At 32.2% G+C, this 27,420-nt stretch overlaps 2 protein-coding genes across 10 annotated transcripts; both read right to left on the bottom strand.

The window, feature by feature from the left end:
• Positions 1–268: 268 nt before the first annotated feature.
• Positions 269–24,459, bottom strand: LOC108332608 (alpha,alpha-trehalose-phosphate synthase [UDP-forming] 1). 9 transcript variants are annotated; one of them, XM_052870791.1, is made up of 19 exons: positions 24,249–24,459; positions 11,932–12,085; positions 11,001–11,447; positions 10,696–10,793; positions 10,191–10,579; positions 9,398–9,512; positions 9,110–9,211; positions 8,624–8,774; positions 7,496–7,584; positions 5,934–5,982; positions 4,829–4,929; positions 4,153–4,340; positions 3,607–3,724; positions 2,505–2,672; positions 2,313–2,435; positions 2,144–2,231; positions 1,931–2,061; positions 1,742–1,840; positions 269–868 (listed from the first exon to the last, which is right to left on the bottom strand). In XM_052870791.1, exons 3-19 carry the CDS (start codon positions 11,404–11,406, stop codon positions 467–469), a joined length of 2,817 nt encoding a protein of 938 aa, XP_052726751.1. In that variant the 5' UTR covers positions 11,407–11,447; positions 11,932–12,085; positions 24,249–24,459; the 3' UTR covers positions 269–466. The 9 variants fall into 9 exon arrangements, with proteins under 9 accessions (XP_052726751.1, XP_052726757.1, XP_052726756.1 ...); XM_052870797.1 differs by lacking the exon at positions 11,932–12,085 and having other exon boundaries at positions 11,001–11,159; positions 11,361–11,447; positions 24,249–24,458; XM_052870796.1 differs by lacking the exon at positions 24,249–24,459 and having other exon boundaries at positions 11,001–11,159; positions 11,361–11,447; positions 11,932–12,167.
• On the bottom strand, positions 12,694–13,648 carry LOC108332609 (protein OCTOPUS). Its single transcript, XM_017567929.2, has 2 exons — positions 13,636–13,648; positions 12,694–13,532 (listed from the first exon to the last, which is right to left on the bottom strand). Exons 1-2 carry the CDS (start codon positions 13,646–13,648, stop codon positions 12,703–12,705), a joined length of 843 nt encoding a protein of 280 aa, XP_017423418.2. The 3' UTR covers positions 12,694–12,702.
• Positions 24,460–27,420: the final 2,961 nt, after the last annotated feature.

The raw sequence follows: 27,420 nt of genomic DNA, 5'->3' as shown, positions 1-27,420 counted from the left end.
ACTGAAAGTTCAACTGAATTTGTCTCACTCTATCAAAATCATAATTAATTTAATTACCATTCAAAGGTAATTTTTTAAAGTATTTTTTATATAAATAAAAAGCATATTTAGATTGTTTTAAATGTTTACTTAACTTTCTGTTTGAATGTGAATCCACAACTTTTAACGCCGCGGAAATATATTTCTGGGTACTTCTTTTCTAGAAAATCTAGAAAATTTGGAGTGTAAATTTAACAAATTATGAGGGGAAGTGTATAGTGTAAAAAGATTGGGAGGCAAAGTTAGCATATTATTAGGAGGGGTGAAAATGAAAAGGAAATTCGACTAAATGAAGCCCGATCAATGATGAACAAGAAATATTGAGACTAAATGGCCAACTTTCTCTAACTTGAAATATTAGCAATTGAAGGAAGTAGGATTGGTATGGGAAGAATCCTAGGGAGCAAAAGCATGTAATTCTTAACTCTCAGACATAAGAGTATGGAGATGAGTTGACTAGTTCCTTCAGAAATGCAACAACTTCATCCGGTGATCCAAGCGTATACCGAGCATTCGTTTGTGTTCTTCCAACAGCACAAGAAAAGTAATTCTCTTTCTTCAGGTCAAGGACATTCCAAGAGATCTTTTCAGGAGCTGGACGACGTGGCGCACGGCACACATGATTATTTGTTTTCTTCTCAGAATTTGGCACAACACGTTGTCCCTTATTTTGGGATGATTTTGCTGCTCCACTTTTACTTGCTGGAATCTTCAACGACGATATCCTCTCCGCAGGAAACTTAACTCCTTCTGTTACCTTACTTCGTGGAAGACCCACACCAATAGAAGGTAACTCTGGCTCAAAAAACGCATATATATCTTCATCCTGCTGCATCCGATAATGTTAGATTCAGTAGCCTCAATGCTATCAACCAAACAAATTGGAGCAACAGAGATTAAAAAAACATTTTAGATCGAGAATACTCCGGGTAAACCATCAGTACATTTTAATAGATTTAACAGGAATTCCATCTGGAAGAATAAGCTAAGAGGGGACGATACCAAACACGTGCACTTGCAATCTCTAATAGAAAAAAAATATATAATTTTGACTTTACCACTCTGCTTTACATGTTAATAAAGCCCAACCAACAAGAATTTTACAGTGGTTTAACGTAGGCAGCTCAGAAAACAATTGATAATGGAGTTCAAAACTCCTCAATGGAGTTGTCAATATAATTTACATAAAGTTCATGGTGATGCCATGAAAAGGAGCATTAGAAGGAGTATCTTCCTGTGAAGGAGAAATCCCACGTCTAGCAAAACAATGAAGGGACCTTCTCCTGTTAAAAAAGGGGGGCTAAAGCTCCTTCTTTGGGCATCCCAAAATTCTCTTTTTTATCTAGTGTTATTATTTGAGAGAAAAATCCAAGAGAGAATATTAGTTTTGTTTAAAGGTTTTCTTGGCATTTGGTTTTTTTCTTTGGGTGAGAGAGAAAGATATGTAATTTGTTTTATTAGTAAACTTTCATTGTTTGGTATAGTGGTATTTTTTTCTCATTTTTATTTACTCATTTTTTCTCATATGATGGCCAGACTTACACGGTATGGAAACAAACAACTAAAAATTGTCACGTATGAAAGCACATATGAAAGCGCTCAACAGGACATTAAAACAAACACAATTTCTCCCTACGCAGATAAACAAACATAATAAAAGTAATTCACAACATATCAGAGATCAAATTAAAATTTAACTCACCTTTGTTAGAAAATGTCCTATACACAAAACATAATCAATTGGTGTTGTCATGGATTTACTGTGGACTATCTCCCCTAGAATACGGTCAATGGCTGCTCCCTGATTAAATGAAAAATAAGTGCATACATATTAATTCTAAACATTTTCTGATGAAAAAGAATTGAGAAACATAAATTATTAAGACATTACCTTAGTAACATTAGCAGCTCGCACCTCAACAGACCGGCTCCCTTGAACAACTTCAACTGAAGCATTAGAAATTGGCCCTGTCCAGAGATGCTGCAGCATGTCCCTTGCTTGCAGTCTTCCAAACTCAACATCTATATCACAGTGATGGGATCAGTAATTTGAAATATAGCGGGAAAAATACAAAATAGGTTTACCAAAACAGAATTCAACCACCTGAATGTCTGTAACTCCATACAAGTGAAGCATCCCTTTCTTCAATATGTGATCGAGGTGTTCTATCTGTGAAGTAGTCAAAAACATGCTGCAAGCAAAGGACCATCAATGTAAGTCAATATTGTGAAGAAGAAAGACAATCAAAATGATTGAAACTTCAAATAAGCACCTTCACACTGTCAACCCATTCCATATTTAGTTGCTCTGGCATTGTTGTCATCCATTCTCCCTTAGAAGGGTTTAAAAACATTCCATTCTCTGCTGCTAGCCAGATGTCATACTCTTTGAAGTTCTGTATTATCGATAAGTTAAAATTGGATCAAGTATTTCATAAAGAAGAAAGTAATGTACCAAGAATTACTTGATCTAGAACTGGTCTACCACTTCCACTAAGCACAACAACTGTGGTCTTTGGGTCACTGCAAAGTTCTGCCAAGGGTTGTTTCAGTTCTGGATGCACTGTAAGTTCCGTTTCTTGATACTGATCACCTTTTCTCTCAACTGGTACAGTTAGAGTTCCATTGAAACCCTACAGTTCGTATTACCAAAACGAAGGGAAAGTGTTAAAAATTATGACAAAGTATTCATGGTTTAATATTAGTGAAGCACAAAAAGATATGGGATTATTTGAATGGATAAGTTTTATTCAGGGGTTTCACACAATAAAGGAAACACAACTTTGGAATTAGATTCATTACCGAAAGTATCTACATAAACACACACATAGTTCCCTGGGTTAACCAGGCCTTCGTAAATACAGTTAAAACGACATCAGCGCTTGACTTCTCTTGATTGATTCCTTGACTACTTTACAGCCAATAATGATGTATTTGTTCACAAATTATTTAATTGAAATACTACAACGACTATCTTCCCTAATTAAGGTTTAGGAATTTTGTTCATCTTTTCACAAACAACCACATCGTGCCAAGTCTATTATGATCTTTCAGATAATAGCAACGTGCCATAAATTCTGCCAGGTTCTAGAAAATTTCCCCGTTAGACTTTCCAAAAGTGATAAAACTGTTGGATGTCTAATAAATTTTGTTATCTTCAAGCTAAATACGTCCACATTTTACAATGGAGTTATTTTTAATATTTGCTCATCTTATCCCAGATTGAGTTTGCTTTGGTTCAAAAGACTGAAAAAGAACATACAGTTTGTTAATGTCGTGAGAAAAATAGTAATTACTTGTAATTTTTCCCCATTCCAACAGATGACTCATTCCAGTAAACACTTTAGATCTGGCGTCCATTACAGTCTTCCTTGTTTTCCTCTATGAACTAAGTCTGTTTCATTTTCACCAAATCTGAACCATCATCTAAAAAACTACCAAGTGTTTTGTTTTTCCAAAGTAGCTAAAACGGAACATTATAATATTTGGACATAACATAAAGGTTTGTAAGGGACCATAAAGATCAGTATTCAAAGAAGTCATAAGATTCATGATAAGACAGCGTACCAAAATAATCAACCGATTATTTGACTGCAAATAACGCTCAACTGCAGTCTCCGTTGGGAGCCTTGGTGGAACTTGTTTGGTCCTTAATTGTGCCTCATCAATAGTATCATTTAGTTCACTGCAAAATTCAAAATGTCAGGATTACTGCGGTATTGGGAATCTAGTTCTAAACAATTAGGTATCTTTACATCTTTCTCCTACTCCTAAAATTACAGCATCAATAGTAAATAACCTAGAAGTATAATTAATTAGGAAAATCAAGAAAATAAAATCAATGTTTTATTTATTTCTTTAAGAAAAGCAGTACAGGATGTTTAGAAGATAGAAGAGCAGACTAAAGAAAAAGCGGCAGAGCACAATCAACCAAAATAAAGGAAGATTATTAAATCCATTTGTTTGTACAGCGTTCCTTATCCTTTGTATGATTATACTAATTGACAATCTTTCTTTATTTTGGTTGATTGTGCTCTCTACCACCCTCATTGGAAATCACAAAGTTCTGATTTATAAGACCAGATATCGTGAATACTCTATCTACATTTATACCTCACAAAAGTTTCTGCCCATTCCTGAGCAGTGTGGGTTGTTACATGTTTAAAGTTATGCTTATGTCTCTTCTCTCGTTCTTCTGATTTCATATTCAGAGCCTTGGCAATTGCAGCAGCAACTTCCGTGATGTTCCAAGGGTTGACCAGAATTGCCCCAGCGCCAAGTGACTGTGCAGCACCAGCAAACTACACAGAGAATACCAAATGTTAGATCAAGAGAATACTTTAACATCCAGCTTAACATAGATATCAAGTTAAAAGAAACAAATATACGCAAAAGCTACGTTTAAAAACAATAAATGAGAGGCATTGAGAGCCCTCTATAAATAGAGACCTATAATCTTTACAGGAATAAGAGATGAAACTTTGTATCTAATTTGTCCAAACTATAAATTGTAAAAGTTTAAGAGCAGAGAGCACTAGTACGAATTTAAGACCAGATTTTTAAAATACTAATAGGTTTATAAGGGAGGGGATTTGTTCAATTGCTATGGATTTAACTTACTTCGACTCATTTTCTAACAGGTACAATTACCTAAAGACGTAGACTGTACGAGAAAGTTCCAACTACTAATTTTTTAATCAATTCTTTATTAATTATTCAACATTAACATAGAGTACGCATTGATAAATTTAAAGAAATGACAAATACACGATAAAGTTCTAGTAGTTACTTCGCTGAGAATGAGAACCCCTTTCTTTTTATCTTGGCAAGCCACAAATTCGTAACTTACAAGATTCATTCCATCCCTTAAAGAGGTGACAAGTGCTACATCTGGGTAAGAGACAGGCAGTATAAACACAATATTAGCAGAAAATTTAAATAAAAAAAGTGAATATCATCAGCAAATAACCCTTGGTCCTTCAATGACAACTAAGAATTTAGGTAAATATATAATAAGTAGGCCAGTGCTCTAGACATATTTGGTGGCGTACTTTCATCTTTTCCCAATATATGTAGTCCCAAAATGTAATATTGATAGGACTTGGAAGGTTTATGAAAGGAGGAAAGGAGTTAAAAATAAGACATAATCGTTGGGGGGTTTGTTAGGAGCCGTTAGAAGGCAGGTTGGGTGTCTATTTCGGTAGGGGTTAGCTTTAAAAGGGGAAGGGGATGTCTGGGGGCAGACATGTTTTTGTTGTAGCTTAGTGATAGGACCATTGTATTCCTGAGTGAAGGGAGAGGGCTCCCTTGGAAGTGTTTGTGTTTGTATTCCTTTGTCTTCAAGAATAATATCACAAGACTGTTTCAGTGTTCTCTGTGTGTGTTTGGTGTTTTCTGGTGTGAGTCCTAGATTTCTTGTTCCAAGAAATCTATCAAATATTTTAAGCCAAACTTCATTTCACGCTATTGGGAAGTCAGATGTTCAAAAGGGGAAAACCTTTACAATAACAAGAAGTCTACAGCTCTCCTATCTTTCTACCCCTATTTATATATAACCAACTAAATAACGCATTAATTTTCTAAAAATCATGATAAATTTCTCCTATTCCTTATATCCTAACACATTCTTAAGCAGTTTCTAACGCTTTATACATTTAAATAACATTTGCAATGAAGAGCTTTAGAAGAAAGGTGATATCCAATACATGACAATAATTATCATGTCCAAACTGAAACTATCACTTTCTATTTCAGATAAACTAGTATGAAATTACAAAAGTATGAAAAGCTATCGTAGTAACACATGCTGACAATTGATTAAAGGCTTGAGATCAGAAGCTAATCCATGGAATTTGGCAAATACGAAAATAAATCTTAAAGCAGATAAAGTGTACCCGTAACAGCGTACAAAGCACATAGTTTATGAAAATCAAGAGAGCAATCCTGCAAGCATAGCAAATTCATTAAGCTGTAGCATTTTAATGTGAAAATAATTAATATGAGATGTATTGATCATCAGAATAAGAGTAAAAAAGGTCAAATTTTATTTACATCTTATGTCATGACTTATCTAACAATAAAGGTACATAGCTGTGAATGTGGGTGTAAATTAATTGACTTTCCAGGACTTATGAGTTTGACTTGTTAAATGATAAATCAAACTTGTTTGTTTAACAAAGTAAAATGTAAATTCAAGCTTACCATTAAAAGTTTTCTCCCTGTCTACATATTAAACTTCAAAAACTGTAATTTTAGATAAGTTATATATTGTGTACTTGGTAAATTATATTTCTATTTAGTGAATTATAATCTTATTTATTAATATCTACTACTTTTCTAAATCTAAATATTCACTGAGTCTTTTGCTCTCTTATCTTATAGACTGGCATAAAATTGTCTGCTAAATATATAACTAATAAACTTAAAAAATAATCAAAAAGCAAAAACAAACCAAACGAAGTGAAACTCAAACTTCATACTCGAACAAGTCATGCCTAAGCTTAAAATTTGGATCTTTTAAATACAAGAACAAGCTTGAGCAAGTTTACAACCTTTACTGTGAACTAAACCTCTATCCTTGGTCCTTGTTAGGTTCACACATCAACTGTGTAAAGTCCAACAAAATTTTTAATTTAATTGAAGTCAAATTTTTATTCAATAGAGAGAAAAGGACAACTTTGCAATCAGTCCTGTTGTCTATAGCTGATTATCAACCCACTTGGACTAATTTCCCATGTTATACCCTTGAAAATTAAGCACCACATTTGTTTTCAGTACATATATACCATATCCAAATCTGAAAAGATACCATTCTTCTTGTGTGCAAAGAAATGGTGGCAAGCGTAGTAACCAAGATAATACAATGATACATAATTCCTATTTGTGACTAATTTAGGATCAAAGTATATTTACATACACAAAAACTAGTGTAAAAATACATTAATATGTTTTCATTATAATAAGAACAAATGAAGGAAAGTTAAATACTTTAACTAAAACATGTTTGCCCCCGTTACCGTGATTGTTCAAAATAATATTAAAAGGAGCACCTATGCAACGTGTCTAGTACAAAACTACAGATACACGTACAAGACAGATAGAATAAAGGTAAAATTGATAAATTGAATTATGTTTTTGGCTGTTGTTGGATAAAAGTTCCCAAAGTAGAATTTTGACATTTGCACTTTTCACTCAGTTGAATTAATACAGTTGCACTAATCAACAGAGGATTTGACATATACCTAAGATCTTCAGACCAACATGAAATTCATTTTTACTCATTTTCAGTTTTCCTATTTATGTGAATTCAATAAAGGTTTGTTTGTCACAGTTTATATGTTCAAATAGAAAATCTAACAAGATATATTCACAGAAGAAATGAATCTTTCATTGTGTTGGTCATTGTATCAGCATATTTTTAACGAATCATCATATGAACGTTGTATTAAAAACGCACCAGGTGATGTATGGGAACGGTAGCAAGTGTTCCAAATCTGCCATTGATGCGACCAACAATTTCATGAACCTGGCTAGTAAGCTTTTGATCTGTACATATGCAAGAATATAAAAAACATTATGGTCAAATGATGGTTGTTGAAGATATAAAACTTTCTCAGTCTTCCACCTAAACTGCTTAATATTTTTGTAAAGTTGCATTCACCAGCTAAGCATATTCCTAGAGCAAAACTATCCCAAACTATATGGAATACAAAACCAGTTTAAAGCTCTACCTAATAGCTTAAGCTTTTAGGCGCCTTAATCTTTAGCATGGTAAATGACCTTTATGACCAAGTGGTCAAGAGTTTGATCCTTTCCACCACCAAACATAGCTTAAGACTTTAAGAGAGCAAGTGTTGAACACATGCTATCAAAACAAGGGTAGAAAACTGTACAACTAAACACCCCAAATGTTGGATGGGAATTGATAACACAAATTGTTGTATTTTTTACTAGAATCATCAGTTTATAGACGATGTTGAAAGAACAATAATTCAACCCCACAGGTGTCCCCGTAACAATAACTTTTCTCCTTCAAAACTCTTGAAGCAACAAAGTGATTCTTTAACTTCCTGCAGGTTTGCACACCTCATAAAACTATCCCATCTTAAAGTATACCTACCTAATAAACAATTAACACCAACATTACAGCCTAACAGAACTTGGGCAATCACACAACTAAAAATCACAAAATATATAGAATGTAGAGTAAATGAAATGGCATAATTATTGTTGTCAGCACATAAATATTATGTGTGTCCAATTTTCATTTCAACAATTTCTCATTGATAAAAATATTTAAAAATGAATGTGAAAATACAATATGTAAGTCACGAAGCATATATACTATTGTACAATACAAGAAAATTCAAACGATTTGTTTCTTTTTAGTTTCTTTTTCTTTTTTCCATTTGTGTAGAAGAAATTGTTTCCTCCAATAAATATCAGATCATAATATAAACTACGAAGGAACAACAAACACTAGATTGTCCTTTTGATCATCCAATTCTTCAAACATATATATATATATATATATATATATATATATATATATATATATATAAATGAAATAATTTAAGTGTCATACACTCAGGAACATCTGTCCTTGTTGGCACGGCAATTTGAAGCAGAACAACTTTATCACGCCAATCAGGACTCTCTTCCAAAAATTTTTCAAATGCCAGAATTTTTTGAGGGATTCCTTTGATCATATCAAGACGATCAACACCTAACATTACCTGTCAAGCCATGAAATGGTTTAGTAGTAGTCAAATGATAAGGAACCAAGTTAAAGTAGCACTTGGCACTAATATATAACCCCCTAGGTGTATTTTTCTGTTTTTTTTTTATCTAATTTATTTCGAAGGAAAAAAATTTACTACTGTGCAAAGCATCACGGAACTCCATATCTATAATTTCATAGTATTTAGTCCTAAACTTTGATTACTCTATATAATCTGTAATTTATAATAGAAAAAGAAATTACAAATCAGAGTCATCGTCAATTAATAGGATCAACATGTATAATACAATATCACTAAGAAAGGCAGTTACTAAAAAGTGAGAGATGCACCTTTCTCCCTTTAAATCTCTCTTGTAATTCTTTTATGTGACCCTTCACTTGAGGAAGGTCAAGTGCACGTTTGAATCGTTCTGAGTCTATACCTATTGGAAACTGACAAACAGGGCAAAAGAAAAAAAATAGATCAAATTTTCAAGTTTAGTATGCAATTGGTTAAAGCTAATGAAGAATAGTTTCAATCAAAATGTTTTATGAAAGTTTGTAGTGTAAATTTTATTACACAATTTTAAATGTACATATGAAGCATAGGCATTAAGGAAGAATTCTGTGAAAACATACTGCTGCTACTCGAGTCAGCTTCCCTTGATTCTCAACCCCTTCAGGCGTTCCCTCAAGTCCAAGTATGCGGGTACATGCACTGACAAAATGTCGTGCATAGTCGTAGGTGTGAAAACTAGTCAATAAAAATTAAACTTATCCAAGTCAAAAGAAGTTGCAACATAATAAAATGAAAATGAATAAACTTAAAAAGAACCACAAAGTTTAATGCATGAAGAAAGAATGTCAAACTAAAGTGGAAATATTAGAACCTGTCAAACTAAACACACACACACACATTATTATTATTTTGACTGCAATTATTATTTAGTCCGGTTGATTACTCAAAGGAAACTAATAATGAAACAATGCTGAATGTATCACCATGGCTATTGGAAGCTCCTGTTTCAATTTTATAGAAACTGACTGGAGACAAGGTCAGATCTTAGAAGGATTGTAATGATTGAATAAGCATAAACTGTTTTAAAATGTTAGCTTAAATGAAATTCTGTTTTACTGTAAGTATTTTATAAATTATTCGTAATAATTTTATGAAGCATAATTACGGGTTTGAATTTTTTTCATGTTCCCAAAATGTAACATGGTCCTAACCTAAGCATGTTCAAAGAAACTTGATTTTCTATCAATTGAAGTTGGTCCCCAAAATAAATTCTCAAGTCGGATGGTTGACAGCTAGCCCATATGCATAACGAGTAATTTATCTTGTCCTAACCGTGAATTCAGTACAGGTAAACATTTCATACTTATTGACAAATACATTCTTAACTATTATGAAGAGTAAATTGCAATTTACCCAACCAAATCAGCTGCAAGAACAGCATGCAGAAGCTCTGAACGAGAAGGCAATGTCCTGTGAATCTCAGAAGATGGAAATGGGGTATGAAGAAACCAGCCAACTTTCATTTTGGGGTTATAATTCTTTAAGCATTGTGGAAGAAACATAAGATGGTAATCATGGCACCAAACAACATCACCCTCTTCATAGTGCTTGTTTACAACATCGGCAAACATTTGATTTGCCTTCTGGTATGCTTCAAATTGAGATTGGAAACTACGTGTGGTAGCAAGGCGGTCTTCTTGTGGAAGTCCAAGGTAATGAAAAAGGGGCCAGAGAATATTGTTACAATAGCCATTATAATATTGATGTACAATCTCTTCATCAAGAAATACTGGGATACACCTCTGCACCACAGGTAACAAGAGAAAGATTAAATTTAAAATATTAGAATTTATTGATGAAAAGCACAAATGTAAATGCCAAAATGGTTCCAAACAGCGTAATGGAGAAACTATTGTACCTTTTCAGCCAAAGCTTTAGTAAGTGCCTTTTGTCCAATCTCATCTGGCACATTGACTCCAGCCCAACCTATCCACCTTGCCTCCAAAGCCTTCACACCTTTGTAAAGAACTTGTGGTGTTAGACTATTCCTTGTAAATTAGTGGACCAAGTTCATCGCCAAAATATAAGAATTGCATACTTTGTAACCCACTTTCTAAATCCAACTACAGTTTAAATCATATGAAAATTTTCAGAACAGACACAGTAGACCTTGAAATATGATAAACTAAAAGGGTAAAGAAAAGGAACAACCACTCCACATACCTAACAGAGCGCTCACCAGGCCACCAGCACTTATCTCCAAGGACCACGAATCCTCGCCTTTCCTAATTGCCGAGACTGGCAGCCTATTGGCCACTACCAAAAGCCTTTGTTTGAAAGGTTTCCCATCCTCCCTCTCGCCCCGCACTGCCGCTGCCACTCCTTCCAGTAATCGTTCATAGGAAGCAGCAGAGTTATTATCTTCCCTTAAGCGCGGGTCATGCTCAAAATATTCAGTAATCACATTATTATTATTATTATTACTATCAGGAGCCTCATTCAAAAGAGATGCCTTGCTGCTTTTAAAAAGCTCTCTTCGTCTCATAAGACGTTCAACACGATCCGGAATAATATTAGAATTACCATTGTACTTGTTCCCGGGCTTATGGTCACTCTGGAATCCAACCATTGACGTTGAATATCAATTTATTATGTAGTAAACCTTCCTACCTGCATTTCGTTTGCAAACAAAAATTACGAAACATCCCCAATTCAGCCTCTATCAAAATAGATTATAACAGAAGTGAAAGAAATTAAACATTTAAATACAGCAGTTGTTCCAGTGCCAAATAAAAATGTTCTAATAATGAAAACTAAAATGAAATATAGGCCATAAGGAGAAAACAGTATTCACGAAATTACAGAAGGCAGCAAAAAGGTGTGAACAGGGTGGTCATATAAGTTGGAAATTTCACATTGGTTAGCTTATTTATGCAAATGGAATACCCGCATCTCTGGGCTTGATACATTCATGGAAATGGAATACACACAAGGCTGAGCAATGGAAACAGAGGAGGCAGTCGAAATACCGGGTAGTTTTTTTATATAAAAAAAAACAAATATATTGCACGGATGGTATATTGGAAATACTCAAGAAGTAAGAGCTGTCCATCTGATGAGAGAACTTAGCAAGTAATAGAATAGTGAAAATTACAGAAACGAGTTCAAACGGCCAGCTCAGGAAACGCCTCGGAAATCAGCGGACGCTGAAAGCAAACAAAGACGTCTGGCTTAATGAGTCAATTTTCCAGCTGGGTTAGGGGAAAGGGTTAAAGTCAGATAATGTGGGTACGTAGGGAGTGGGCAATCTGCAGAATCAAATGGTAAAGAATTATCAGTGAGAAAAGAAAACAACAAAAAAAGAAAAAAAAAAGAGAGAGAGAAAGCCGTAGAATCCTCGTGTTAGCTTTATAAGGCACATATAACCTTACTGCCATGCAGGTGACACCCAAGATTGTGTTGAAAACAGAAAGAAAATATTTTACTCCTTAAAATAGATAAATTAACCCATATACCGTATATCTCAATATTACGTATATAATTTTACAGTATATAAATAACATATAAATTAATTTTGAAAATTTGAGTTTTTATGTGATATTACAACTATACAAAATTTATCTTAATAAAATTTAGGGTTAAATATGTTTTCGTCATTTAAGTATTACACGATTTTGGTTTTAGTCCCTACTAAAAATTTTGATGGTTTTTAGTTTTCGTAGTTTTGAAACTCTTAGTATTAGTCTTTAAAAATGGATGGTGTTAAGTTTTAGTAGATGTGGCAATCGACGAGGCCAGGTTTGATGCCAGCTGCGCTCTGCACTCTCTGCCACGTTAGTTTTCTTTTTATTGATGAGATTAAGTGGCACGAGTTGTTGATTGAAATTAGATTAATAAGCACTTCTCCACCAAGCACATAATCTTTTTATTCCCACATTGAATTCGACCCGAATTTCCTTTCATTAAACCCCATTCTCACACCATGCACATAATCCACTCCAGAAGGAGCCATCTTAGCATTCGCATTCACATTCCCATTCAAATTCCCATTCCCATTCGCACCACCTCTTCCATTGTTAGTCAACTCATCCACCTCCAAACTAACACTTTTCCTAACCGAATTAGACCTATCAAGACTCTTCCTCCTCCTAGAACTCGAATCAGAGTAGTACTCTTTAGTCTGTGCATTCCCACCAGGAACGCCCTCATCGTCATTCACCGGCTCCTCCTCCACAGGAATCTGCGTATCAGTCCTCATCACATGCTGCACCGGCGCGTCTTCCACCACCGACATCATCGTCGGCATCCTCGGAAAATTGCTCCGTCCGAGCAAATACCGAGGGTCGTCGAACGACATCCTCCCGACGTCAAGTGAGAACTGCCCCGCGTCTAGGGAGAACCGCCCTGCGTCCAGCGAGAACCTTGGATCGGTGTCGCAAGATTGCCGCCCGAAGCCGTAGTCGGCGATCTTCGACTGCGTGTCCTGGAACTGCCGCCCGATCAGCTTCTCCACCGGAAGAGCACCGTTCCTCCGCTTCTTTGCTTTCTGCTTCTGCCGCCACTTCTGCAATTTCTTGCTGAAAACCGAAGCCGCGGCGAAGAAGCTTCCCGCGAGGTCCTTGAAGTCACGCGTTTTTTGCTGCTTCGCTTGTGATGAGTCAAGGTCAATGTGGTCCTTCATTGTCTTCAGCTCCTCCTCTTCTTCAACGATGGCAACAAGCTCTTCTTCCTTAATTAAGAACCCAATTAACAACCCTAATTCTTAATCTGATTTGAATCAAAAATTCGTGCCACTTAATCTCATCAATAAAAAGAAAACTAATGTGGCAGAGAGTGCAGAGCGCAGCTGGTATCAAACCTGGCATCGCCATTTGCCACATCTACTAAAATTTAACGTCGTCCATTTTTAAGGACTAATACTAATAGTTTCAAAACTACGAGGACTAAAAACCATCAAAGTTTCGAGTAGAGACTAAAACCAAAATCGTGTGATACTTAAGGGACGAAAAATATATTTAACCCTAAAATTTATTATTTATGTAATTATCATAAAAAATAAATTTTATGAAATGAGTTTGGAAGCAAATGAAAATATTTACATAGAAAAATTGGATAAGCTAATCTGAAAATCATTCCAGAACCAACCCATGCCCCCCAACTCTCAAAGTCACAGGAGCGTTCACCATAAAAAATATTTTAAAATTAAAATAATTATTTTATCAATTTTAACTATTTATTTAAATTTAATCTTTTTATTTGATTTTAAACTTTTTTTAAAACTTAACTATTTTAAAATAAAATTATTTACTTTAATTTTATAATAATAATAATAATAATAATAATTTTATTATTTTTATCATCATAAAAAAATTGAGCACTCCTACGTGTTATACGTGTTGTAGATATGTTTGCACTCATTTTAGATAAAGCAAACTAAAGTAGTCATTCTATATAAAATAATTTATCTAGTTAGTATAATTGTTTTTCTATATATTTAGTTAGTTAAAATGTGTGATAAGAATAATAAATTATCTATTCACTAATACTCTCTGGTAATGTAACTTAAAGTATGCTTTAGTCACTAGTTTTATTTAAGGAGGTAATCACTTTTAGGTCATAACTTTCATTAATTTTGCAATTAATAATTATTATATTTTAGTTTTTTAAATAGACTCTTTATTTTATAAGAATAAACTTATTTCTATATATGTTAAAAAATAGAACCATTTATTTAGAATGATGAACATATATCAATGAAGGTTTCTTTTTAAGTTAAATATTTATTAAAATCTATGTTTTAAAATATGCATCAATTTTGTACCTCAATTTTTTAAAAGAATGCAAAAGGTTTTCAACAACTAATGATATTGGATAATGATATTAGAATATCTTCCATTTTAAAACTCTCTCCTCATTTCAACTATTTTTCATTATTGCAACTCTTTCTTGTGGTTAGAAACCAAGAAGTCAGTTTGAGATGATGAGTTTGGTAGTAGCGGTTATGGGGAACTTCCTCCTAGAACTATGTTTGTGAGGGTTTTTAAAGTCGTTTCAAGCATCCTCAACCACACCCTAAAGATGTGTTTATTGGGATCACAGTCGTCCGTCACGAACTATTCTTACAATTTTGGTCCATGTTTAAGGATGGGGATTTAAGGTTTAATAATAAACTATTTGGCGTATGGAGTCGATTTCTAAGAGAACTAGTTTTTGGGGAAGTAGTTGGAAAGTTAAAGAAATAAAAATAAAAATTGGTCTACAGGGTCATCCCACCCCGGCCCCTTACGGCATCTTCTTAACCTTCACCAGCCTCCATAAGTACTAAGAGAACCGTTCTCGCCACCATAAAAAAGAGAATTAATAAAGAGAGATAGAAAGTTATAAGAAAAAAAAAACAGAGAGAATCTAAAATCATTTGTTTTCGAAGATATATTACATTTTTTATAAAATTAAAGAAAAAAATTAATACATATTTTAAATTAAGGACAAAATACAATAGTAAGTAACTTGAGAAAAAAAAAACATATTAAACATCTTTTATACAATAAATACGTAAAGAAAATCAATAACCTAACAAACTTAATCTAGAGAAGTATGTGAAGTTAGCAAGCATTATTAGGAAAAACTTTTTTACATTATTAATAGTCACAAATTTTGAAAATGGTTATTATATAGTTAATAAACTTACTGTATATAAAATATTAATTTGATAAAGTATTACTGTTTCTTTAGAAATTTACACTTTAAAAAAATTATAAAAAATGCAAAATATATGTTTCCAATGAGGATATTTTTATATATTAAACAGAAAAAATACTGCAAATCCTTTTCTCACTATGCCCAAATCTTTTGGAGTAAAGAAACCAGCAAAAACAAGTGTATTAATTTTGTTATTTTAACAAAATAATATTATAAATTAAAAATGTTACGCCATTAATAATAAAACCAAAATAATAATAAAATTCACCACTGGTACCTAACATCCGTCAATGTAGATTTTTATCTCCAACTAATATTCCAAATATGATGGTTGATATTGAATTAGCTTCAACTGAATTTGGTCTGGTTATAACATAGAGTTTTAATTTGATATTTGTAAATATTCGTAGGATTTTGTATTTGTTTTATCTTTAATATAAAAATCTTATAATACTTTCTTTAAATTACTTTTAACATAAAAATAATTTAAATTTTATTTAAAATTAAGAGTCTTAAATTTAGTAAGTGATTCTCTATATATTTAAAAAAATATATCATTTGACATTTATTTCTTTTCAATTATTATTTTTAACTAATAAAAATATATAAAATCATTTTAAAATAAAATAATAATATTTATTAGAGGTATTAAAATGGAATTATATAAATATAATAGTGTTAAAATATCTCCATTTCTATAACCAAGTCAAGCATCGCAAACACCACAAAAAGTGTCCGCAGAAGGGTATGACTACATTTTATTTCAGCTTCCATTGGACATAGGGATCCATGCAATGGTTGAAGTACAATTGGCAACCATAATTAGAGAAAAAGTGGTTGGCAGGTTTGGTTTCCCCGCAGATTTTGCAGAAGAAAGGGAAGGTATGGGAGGAATCTCCCTTGGACTTTTTTGTGTTAGTCCAAGGAGGTATTTACATGAGTGAAGCTGAGGATGGGAAAGTCGCCTTCTTGTTCAGTGCCCAACAGATTGATGATATGAACCGGGTTGGAACATCATCATATTGCTCCCCCGAGATGGCGTTTCACTTAGACGCGCCTTTGAAGGATACCAGCTGAAAGGAGAAAGTGGAATCATCCGCGTCAACTAAGGGTTTTTCGAGATACGACAGGCGAGACTCGGTATAAATGAGTTATGAAATTAATGAGAAATAAGGACATCATTTTTATCTTAAAATCTTAAGATAAATAATATGTTTATATATCTTTTACTTATATATAATATATATTAATTGTTTCATTTATTTTTATTCAATATAAAACTTTCAGTTTATTTTGAATTTGTAATAATTTTTTTTATGTTTTAGTTTCTCTACACTACAATACCATTCTCTAAAACAAGAGAATTCTGATGATAATCAACTTCTAAATTTTAGAATTCATTACCTATTGTATATTATTTTCATCCGAGTCTTCTTTAGGATGAACTATTCTTATTTTTTTTAAAAGAGAAAGCACTTTTCGATACTAATTATGATTCATAAACGAATCAAACATTACAACATTACTTTCAACCTAAAATAGTAAGATGTTTATGTTCTCTCTCTCTATATATATATATATATATGTGTGTGTGTGTATATATATATATATATGTATATGTATATTAACCATTTTTAGTTAATGTTCTAACATCAACCACTTCCACGAACTGAGTGACGAGAAACAGAACACACCGTCCGCTGTTTTTCTTGTGCAACCTGTCGCTGGAGTCATCACTGATGGTAGCAAAGCGGAGATTCTGGAACCGTTTGGAAGGGTTAGGAGGTTGATGATTGGTTCACAAGATTGAGTAGGGTCACGGGTTTAAGGGTGGTGGGGTATGGAGAGGGAAAGGATGAAGAGGGAAGAGGGAAGAGGGAAGAGGTTCTTTTTTATTATTTGTTAATTTGGTTAGGTAATCTAGTGATATTCAGTGAAATTTAAATTACTAAGATGATTGTACGTAAATATGTGTAAGTAGATTAGAATACTCAAATATTCTATTGTAAATATAAATATTATTTTTTACATTCTATTATAAATGCATGCCCGTCTAGTTTCTAATATTGAATGCAGCCTTGTCTTACACTTACCCTAGTCCTAAAATACTAGAACTGTACAGTAAACAAAAAGAAATAAAGTTAGAAATTTAAAAAGATAAGGAATATGAAAAATGTATAATAAACCAATTGCATGCTGGTCCAAGGAAAAACGACAAAAGTAGTAATTATTAACAGAAGATTTGCAGCCTATAATTTTCTCTGCCAAGTGAAGGCAAAGGGAGTTCGCATTATTAAATTGTTGCAGGCAGATACGAGAGATCCAACTCTTAAAAGGAATGGCCACCCGTAAAAGCAATACACGATGACAAGAGAATTCCAATAAACCATAGATTTGTCGAACATACAGAGCAGGAGGTAGGTACCACAAATTTTATGGCTCCGTACAGAAGACATCGACAGTATGGCCTGAGATATCATACCTAGTGTGATCGTAATCTGACTAATCCAATATGGGGCTAATGTTAACGGGTGATGTTATTTTAACATCCACCAAATATGAAAAATTTGATGTTCAGATGGATATTGACTTTGGGATGATGAATCAAATATACTTTCTTTTCTAAAGAGAAAAATCCCGTCCGAATAAAAAAAATTCAGATGCTCAAATCTTACCGTTAATTTTTTTTTTTTAAATTTCTATTTCGTAAAATGAAATAAATTTATTTAAAGAAGAAAACATGTTTTAATCTTCTGTTCAAATCAGGTCAAGGATATTGAAGTTTGTTTAGACTCGTAAAGCTTAGATCAGATGTGCAGTGTCAACGAGTTCCCCAACAAGCTTCTTCCTTTAGTTGTGTTTTTGTAAAAATTTGAACATCCGATCAAAGGATATTAACATTCCCTTTTCAAGATAGTAAATTTTACATGCTCCTTGTTGTATAGGAATCTCAAATCCATTCTTAACTAGCTCACCAATGCTAATAAGTTGTTTCTTAATTTTGGAATATAGAATATATTTGTAAGGATTAGTGTGGTACCGTTTACTTCATTCAAACAATGCCCTTTTTCATTACAGTCATGCTTAAATTGTCGCCCAAAGTCACATTTTCGGAAGCTTTCATCAAGATCACTCTTGATTGCAACATGTGATTGATGCATCCAGAGTCTCAAAACTACAATTCTTTCCTTGCTAACTACTTCATCCTTCACATGCCATCAAGAATAATTCTTCATCACCACGACATAACTTGCTGAATTTAATTCGTTTATTGGGCATTCATATTAAAAGTGTCCAAGCTTATGATAATGATAACACTCAATGGTTGATTTATCAAAACTTCTTTAAGATACCATGATAATGATAACACTCATAGGTAGAATTTTAGTATATTTTCTAATCATGCTCACAATAATGACACCATGATTTTCTATGACAATTGTTTAGCTATTAAGCTCTTAGAGAATCTTGTTCTTCATGTTTGTAATAAACATATAAATGTCATTTTATTTTCGTTTGAAGCTCACAAGGGACGGAAGAAAATTGATCCAATTTCATACCCACGAACAAGTTGCACATAAAATAACCAAGTCATTAAAACTTGATTTGTGAAGCTTATGGTCTATTAAGAGCTTGTTTTGATTCAAATGTAAATTGAGTTCATGGTTTTCACTTTAAGAGAGGATGTTGAGGTTTGTTTGAGTCTAGTTATACAGATTAGATTTCAGGTATGTTATTTGTGATCCAATAATCATCCCTATCTTTTAAGATTTAGATAATGCTATCGTAGTTATTTTCTGTTAGTTGTAACTCTCATTACTCAATCCAAACAAAGACTTGTCTACTTATCTTTCTTCTTCTTATTATATATATACATACACATATATATATACATATATATATATATACATACATACATATATATATATATACATACATATATATATATATCTTAGAGTTTTTCTATATTTTTCCTGTTTACACACTTTTCCCTCAACTTCAAATCACAACTAGATTTTTCCAATGTTCGACTTGGAATGTGTAAAACATAGAATCTTGAATAGATTTCTGACCGGTTTATATGCACGAATAAAATATCAATATCCTTGAATGAATCCCCTCTTGCAATTGTAGCATGTCTCACTTTCAAACAAAATAACAAAAACATATCTACTAAGATGTCTATATGTATCCCAATTATAGAAGGGATGTGACAAGACCCAAACTATAGGGGATATCTTTCTTCAACAATGAAACGAACGAGCCGTTTCAGCATTTCCAGTTTTGGTAAGAGCCGTATAAAGCACTTCAACTAGCTTAACAGAAGTGCACTTTTATCGTGGAAAGGACATTTCAGAATGAAAAAGCCGTTCTATTCCCATTAATATTTTGGATAATAACCCAGCCATGCTTTTTTACTGCTGATTTCTAAAGAGAATTTCAGTAATTAAGATAAAATGAGAAAGAATGAGCTGACGAAAAGGGACGCAATAGCATCCTAAGGAAAAGTTGGCTTGACTTCCTTAAGAAATACTGAGAATAATTAGTCGTAACATCTGAGGTAAAATGACAGTTTTAAGCACAATAGAGGAACGCAGAAAGTTGCACTATATGATGACCAAGAAAAAGAAAGTTCTTCCTTTCTATTGTTTGAAAAGAAAAATATTCCCTGGCTAGTAGACACCTCAAGAAAAAGAGAGAAGTGGAATATAGATTCCACAGATAGTATATGGTGCGATAAGAAAAAAAAAAGTAACAAGAGATTAGGAATGTTTTAGGCAATTACTTCCTTTATCGATAACCTACTGAGATAGATGTATATTGTATTTTGAGGTGGATTGAGATGAAAAAAGAGAGGACCGTGGCGCAGAAAAAAAAGAGCATATTAGAGAAGTCAGAAGGATAAGTAATGTAGTAGAGAGAGAAAAGGGATATAGCAAAACAAAACGAAAGGTATATATATATATATATATATATATATATATGATGAGGGAGCAAACTGATCTATGTTAATTTATCAAATTCATTAGTCAAATAAATAAGGAAAATAATTGAGTCCCTCCTCATTTTGAGGTGATGGGGATGGAGAGAGAATAAAAATTATAATAAATAAGTAATAGAAAAAAAGCACAGATTAAGAAACAAATTAATGAAAACGAGATAAAAAAAAAAGATTGAATACAAGATAACACTCATCAATTAACAATTTAACTCACATTAAATCCATCAAGTTACTTTTCATATGATCCTTCATTACCCTTCTATTTTATCATGATATAGACTAACATTGAATATATCCGAATATTGATGAGTATGCGATCCTCAAATAGTTCAATATGCTTACGATAACAAATCAGAAATTCACACATTTTTTAAAAACCAATATTATTATTATTATTAATGAAAACACTAACGCTGTATGTATCATGCATTTTTATCATTCTATTTTAGTTTATCAAATTAAACTTTAACTATTGTTAAAAAAAATTGTTATTTTTATATTAATATATTTTCAATACATATTTATTTAATTCATGTTTTTAGTTAAATTTAAGATATCGTTTAAGTTATTTATAGATTTAATATCAAAAGAATTTGAAACAAACCATTAGAGAAAGAGGAAATTAAGTTAGAAAAAAATAAGTTGAAAGTTTTAAAAAATAGAACCCAGAAAATAAATTAATAATAATAATAATTATTATTATTATAAAATTAAATATAAATATATTTTATAATTTTATTGTAAGTATTTTTTTTATTTTGTAAGTAATTTTTTAATTAAGAAATAACTATGTTTTAAAAAAAATTAAATTAAAAAACTATTAAATTTAAACAAACAATCACATAAAAAAAATATTGATAAAATAATTATTTTAATTTAAAAACTTATTTAAAGAGTATAATTAAAAAATATATATAAATATTAAAAATAAAAATTCTCAATAATAAATTATTATTATCATTATTAATATGCCAATTTAAATATGGTGCTGACAATGAAAGTTGAAATATACTTTTCTTATTTGCTAAAAAAGAAAAAATTGTAGAATTTTTCCTTTTTTATCTTCTTTTATGTCAAAAGAAAATATACTTAATATAAAACGAAGAACAACCTATAAATGAGAAAAATTGTTATTATAAAATGTTAAAAATAAACGAATAATTAACAAAAAATTTAGACAAAAAATTAAGTGAATGTGGGACCCAATTACTGTAAAGCCTACTTAGGACAAGAGTCTACCTCATACTCCAGTTCGATTCCAGCAGCGAAAAATGTTTAGCCCTATTGGAGCATACTAGATAAAAAGATTATGTATTTATTTCCAAAACAATGATCATTTAATGTTGTTATACACTTATTAATAAAATTTGAAAAAGTCAACAAATCTTTTTTTTTCAATCTAAATAGGTTTTATATTAATTGTTTTTAGTTATATGTAAAAATATTGTTGAAAAATAGTTTAGAAAAATTACAAGGACGACTACTTTGACAAAAAAAAAAACTAAAAAATATTGTTCTGGTGTTTAGAGTGATTAAATATAACTACCCACATACATGATAAAGTAATATTTTTTTTTTCTTCCTAGCTAGTTGTAGAATATCCTCATTTGTTGTCCCCCAAATTTTTCTATTTAACAAAATTTCATACTTTATTTTTAATAAATTTGATGTTTTTACTATTTTAATTATGTAATTTTACGTTGGTTAATTATGTCCTAAGACATACATGCTTTTTTATTAAAAAGGATAAAGATATTACTACAGTTAATTTAATTGTATTAAATTTTGTATATATACTGTTAATCGTTACACCCAGCTCATGTCCTTTTCATGAGTCGACAGGCAATACCTCACACCGCAGCTCCTGTACCAAGAGATACTATATTAATTCATCAGTTTATACTTTTTTTTCTGAGGCAGTGGCAGTCAACTTGCTTGTGCCTCTGCTCTCAGTACTGGTCTAAAAGATCCATCGGATAATTGACTCTCAAGATTTTTATTCTCTCCAATAGTGTGGTTCACCATAATGCCCTATTAAAGTGTGTGTATGAAATGAAACGGGACAGCCTTTTTGGTACGGGGGTAAGGAAAAGAAAGAAAAGTACGAAACTGAGACCGGTGAAAGGCAAAAGAAAAAACGGAAAGTTAGTCTCTACGTAGTACAGTCTGAAGGGGAGGAACTAAAATCTATAGACCTTGAGGAATTAAAACACCTTCTAGTAGCAATCACATAGGTCATTTGCAATTGAATAAAGATGTCTAGCATATCTTTCCCTCGAACGATAGCTTTCTCTCCTAAGATGCGAAGCCGCTGGCATGACATAACCTTCCCGATTGGGTGTTTTGTGCATGACTAGTCTCATACTAGCCGTAATCACCCAAGTTGAATTCTCATTCTAGTTAAGTGAAGCTGAAGTTACTAAGTGGAGTTAAACCCAGGTAAGAAAGTAAATAAAGTTTTACTGCCAACCAACAATTTTTTCCATCTTTTATCTTGTAATCCAAGAAACATCTATTGAAATTCTCTAAAACATGTTCAGAACTTTTACCGAAACACGGACAAGCTACTAATAATAAGTATTTTCTATATATAAAAAAAAAAACAGCAGTTCCATTACCACGAATAATAGATGTGCAGATTATGCATAGTGCACATATATAATTTGACCAGGAAGGCGGGTGTTGTACCTTGGGAGAAAAGTATTTCTAGCTAATCTATCTTAGTAGAAAACGGAAGAAACCTGAACTTTTGCAGGGTCCATCATTCCTGGCATCCACAAACGCTACCACATGGGTACCTGAGTGAGTCACATGTGCTGCTTGATCTACAGAGAAACAAGAGTCATCTTTAACTTAAAGACCTAGAAGCCATGGCCCCGATTCATTTCTACCGCTTCTTTTCCGCATTATGATATCATAATACGATGTTTCCTTTCTCTTTTAAAGTTCCCATTCCATCCTCTACCTTTAAACACAAAGGAAATCCAAAACACTCTAGAAAGAAACTTCACATCGTAAACTACAAGGTCGCAAAGGGCATTTCAAGAACCAAGTGGACGATTTTTCTCGGAGACGCTCCGAGTCCAAAGAAACAAACTAACAAACACCCTAGGGGGCCACAAACCCGCTAACACGATGTCACCTCTGGTACTCTTGTTCCAATATCTTCCAAAATATCCACCGGGAGAAGCTCCTATAAACAATTCCACGCAATTTGACCATAACTAGTTCTGGATTGTTCACCCTTCACTTCGCAAAGGCTTATATAACGCGTCAACGATGCCTCAAACCGAGGAGTTTACTTTTGCATTGGAATATATCTGCTAACTATGAAGTGATTCTAATGTACGGGAGAATTAAATTCGTAAAAAATGAAAAATAATTACCTAAACAACAAACTTAAAATTTCTCGCATAAAATTCGGCACGCATGAAAATTGCATTTCTTTCCACTAATAAAATCAAACTAAAAAACGCATGCAAAAAACAGAGATACCGCAAACAAAATGAGGTGGTTTTAGTTTTCGTTTTCGTTTTCTCATTTTTGTTTTCAAGTTTTTCTCGTTAGCGAAACAGAAACAAACTTCTCGTTCTGAATTCGTTAAAGTCACAGAGAATACCAGAGCAAGATCGTCATAAATAAATTACAACGTGAAAATTAAGAAACGCAACAGTCTCAGGCGCCTAATCGGATCAACTATCCGATTCAAACACCTGGCAATCATATAACAGAGCAAGATTCATGTTAAAAGAGAGAGAGATGAATCTGACCTGAATGACGCGAAGTTCTACTACGAATGCTTGTTCTTCTTCTTCGTTGAAGAGGTTAAGCAATTTGCGGAGAGAGAAAGCGAAGAGAGAATTGAGGTTTCTTCTGAAAAGGGAAGAGGTAAACGGAAGGGTTTTATATAAAAAAGGAGAAGGAGAGAGAGAGAGTGCGCATTTTGCAGACATAGAATCGTCATTCGTCACAAATGCATTCCTTTTGGCGGGTCAGAGAGGTGTGGGGGGCGGAGTAGAGTAGAGTAACCCTGCTTTCACCTACCCAATCAATTGGAGGGAATTTTGTTCTTCTTTTATTATTATTTTAAAAGTTTAAATTTCCTTTTTCTTAATCAAGTTTATATTTAACACAAATTCATTGTTACAGCGAGTTCAAAAATTAAACAGTAAAGTAATCAAGAAAGATGAAGAAAATGATGATAAAAAGTGTAGGTGTGATAAATAATATAATGATTTTTCTGTTTTTAATGCACGTATAATATAATAACGTGTTATAAACTGTTTACATTTAACCGTGACGTGAATTTTCTAAAGCCATTACATGTTAGTTTCTTTTACGGTGATATTTTGACGTGGAAATGAAAGAATGGGCACACTTACAGCATTTTTTCAAACACGCGTTAAGCTTTCACAAAATACATACAGAAACTATACAGATGAACTTCTAGTTATGGGAAAATAACAATATATTAAGATTAGTTTTTCCATAAAAACTTGTAAATGAGAAAATAGAAAGAAAATTTGAAATTTAAGTTATACATAAATTAATTTGTAAAAGTTTCTTTTAATTTTTATTTTAAGTTGTTAATTAGTTAATTTTTAGAATCTCTTTCTTATATTTCTTTCTTTAAGTGTTTATTTAAACATTGGTTGACAAGACTATAATACGATTTTTCAATATCAAAACTTAAGTGTATTTAATTCGGTGGGGAAAAACTGGATCATCAATATCAAAACTTAAAATTGAATAAAATATCCTTTATTTCGGCAAATGTGAAAATTGAAAGTGAGTTTATCTTTATTTGACGAGAAATAATGTGATAAAAAATGGTGAAAGTTGTATTTGGCGAAAATGATTAATCTCTTAAAACTAAGTTAATCTACTTTTAGATATGTAATGAAAATAAATTTATGATTTATATATATATTTTTAGTCTTTAATTTTTTTTTAAATTAGAATTCGTCTCTCTCACAAATTCTTTTATATTAGATCTTTAAACTAAAAATTAATAAATATAATATTTTAATTCAATAATGTTAAATTTCGATACATTTTGGTAATATAATCATTCACTACAAAAAAAAAATCATAATTTATCCACTAATTATTACATACATATATAAATTTGTAAATAAATCAAAATTACATACATATATAACTTACGGATAGTAATCCGTGGGTAAATTAAAAATTACATTCCAATATTACCTACCTATTATAATTTGTTTATAAATTGTAAATTGCATACGAATATTATCTATAAATTATAATTCATAGGTAAATTAAACAACTTTTATAAAATACTGTTATATTGTAAGAAAGAGAGAAAAAGAAAGGAGAGAAACTCATGCAAGTGTTTAGACTGCATTATATTGTAATTACATCCTATCTACGAGAGTAATAGTCTGAACGACTTGTAAATAATCTTTGATTGTAATTCTAAAGAGAATTAAAACATTTGTTGAAATCAATTGTGTTAAGGAAATCTAGGCCAGATTGCTTAGAACCAGGAATGACACGAATACTCATCTAATCTAGGGTAATAGGTGGTTATTCGGTGACTCTAGACCAAGAGTGGTAATGCATCCAGTCTAGGGTAACAGGTTGTTATTTGCTGACTGAGAAAACCAGGAATGATGTGAATACTCGTTTGACATCTTGTTGAAGATTATAGTGGAACCCATTACAGAGGAGACTCAACGTAGCTTAGTTGGAGTGAACCACTATAAAATATTTGTACATTTATCTCTTCTCTTGATTAAACGCTTCTCTTACGAAACCTACAGTTGTGTTTTTATCTCTAAATACAAGAACCTTCTAAGGTAAACGATTACTCTTCAACAAAGAAAGTTTTTACAAACTCTGCAGTGTATATTCTGAATAGCAAGATAAACGTAATTCTTGGTATAATCTCTTTTTAGTTCGAGCATCTAAGCATTTAAAAGAAAATCACAAAGCTTGACAACGTGGTATATCAAAAAGGTTGCGAAAAGAATTTTTTCATTAACACTATTCAACCTCCCTTTTAGTGTTTTTGAGGTACTTCAATTGGTATCAAAGCTAACCTCACGAGGATAGTTCTTAGCAAGACTCAAGGAAACGATCCTAAAGAATGGAAAACAAAGGATACGCCGTTAACTATCCTCCCTTATTCAAGTGTGAAAAGTTCGACTACTAGAAGTTAAGAATGATTTCATTCTATGAATCATGTCACATTGACATTTAGGACATGGTGGAGCACAACAACTACATTCTTGTAGGTGAAGACGGAGAGTCACTCTCAAAAAGCAAGTGGATTGATGAGCATAAGCAATGTTACTTGTTAAATTCCAAAGCTCGTAACTCTGATGTGTGCTTTCTTTGAAGAAGAGTACATGAAGGTTCACGCTAACTAAGGAGCTAAAGAGATGTAGGACACCTTGGTCGTCACTTTGAAGGATTGAGTGAAGTCAAAAGAAGTAAACTGAGTGTACTAACCTGATAACTTTTTGGAAAAGTATACCAAATCGTTCCAAGTAATATAGAGTAAGTTCAAATTATCGTTCTCCTAAGGGACTTGTGCAACACATGACAATTCTTCCTTTTATAACTCAATTAGACATCAAAGTGTACAAAAAACACAAGAAACTCTTTTTGGTATTTTTATCAAACAGTTGGTGCGCAAGGAATTATATTTAAAAGAAACTTTGTTGGAATTGGGTTTCATGAATCATATGAAGATAAAACTTTGTACAATATATCATTATTTCATTCAAACATTCACATCAAGACATACTAGTCCTAATCCCTTATCAACTAGTTCTAAATTTATATATCAAAATGCTAATACCTTAGTCCATTTAACATACAATTTGCATTAAGTCCGATGCTACAAATGACCAAGTTATTGAGTCTATCCCTAGATCCCAAATCACTTAGGTGCTTTATCTATGTTCATGT

This window comes from Vigna angularis, chromosome 11, assembly GCF_016808095.1.
Source record: "Vigna angularis cultivar LongXiaoDou No.4 chromosome 11, ASM1680809v1, whole genome shotgun sequence".
Lineage (NCBI taxonomy): Eukaryota > Viridiplantae > Streptophyta > Magnoliopsida > Fabales > Fabaceae > Vigna > Vigna angularis.
Note: the sequence above shows the minus strand (reverse complement) of the source record. Positions and strands in the feature narration are given on the sequence as shown.

Coding starts and splice junctions, on each gene's coding strand:
- LOC108332608 (XM_052870791.1), bottom strand. CDS start 11,406: ATGGTTGGATTCCAGAGTGACCATAAGCCCGGGAACAAGTACAATGGT. Junction 9,513..10,190: donor CTTGCAGCTGATTTGGTTGG/GTAAATTGCAAT, acceptor TTTATTGACTAG/TTTTCACACCTACGACTATG. Junction 9,212..9,397: donor AGCTGACTCGAGTAGCAGCA/GTATGTTTTCAC, acceptor CCTGTTTGTCAG/TTTCCAATAGGTATAGACTC.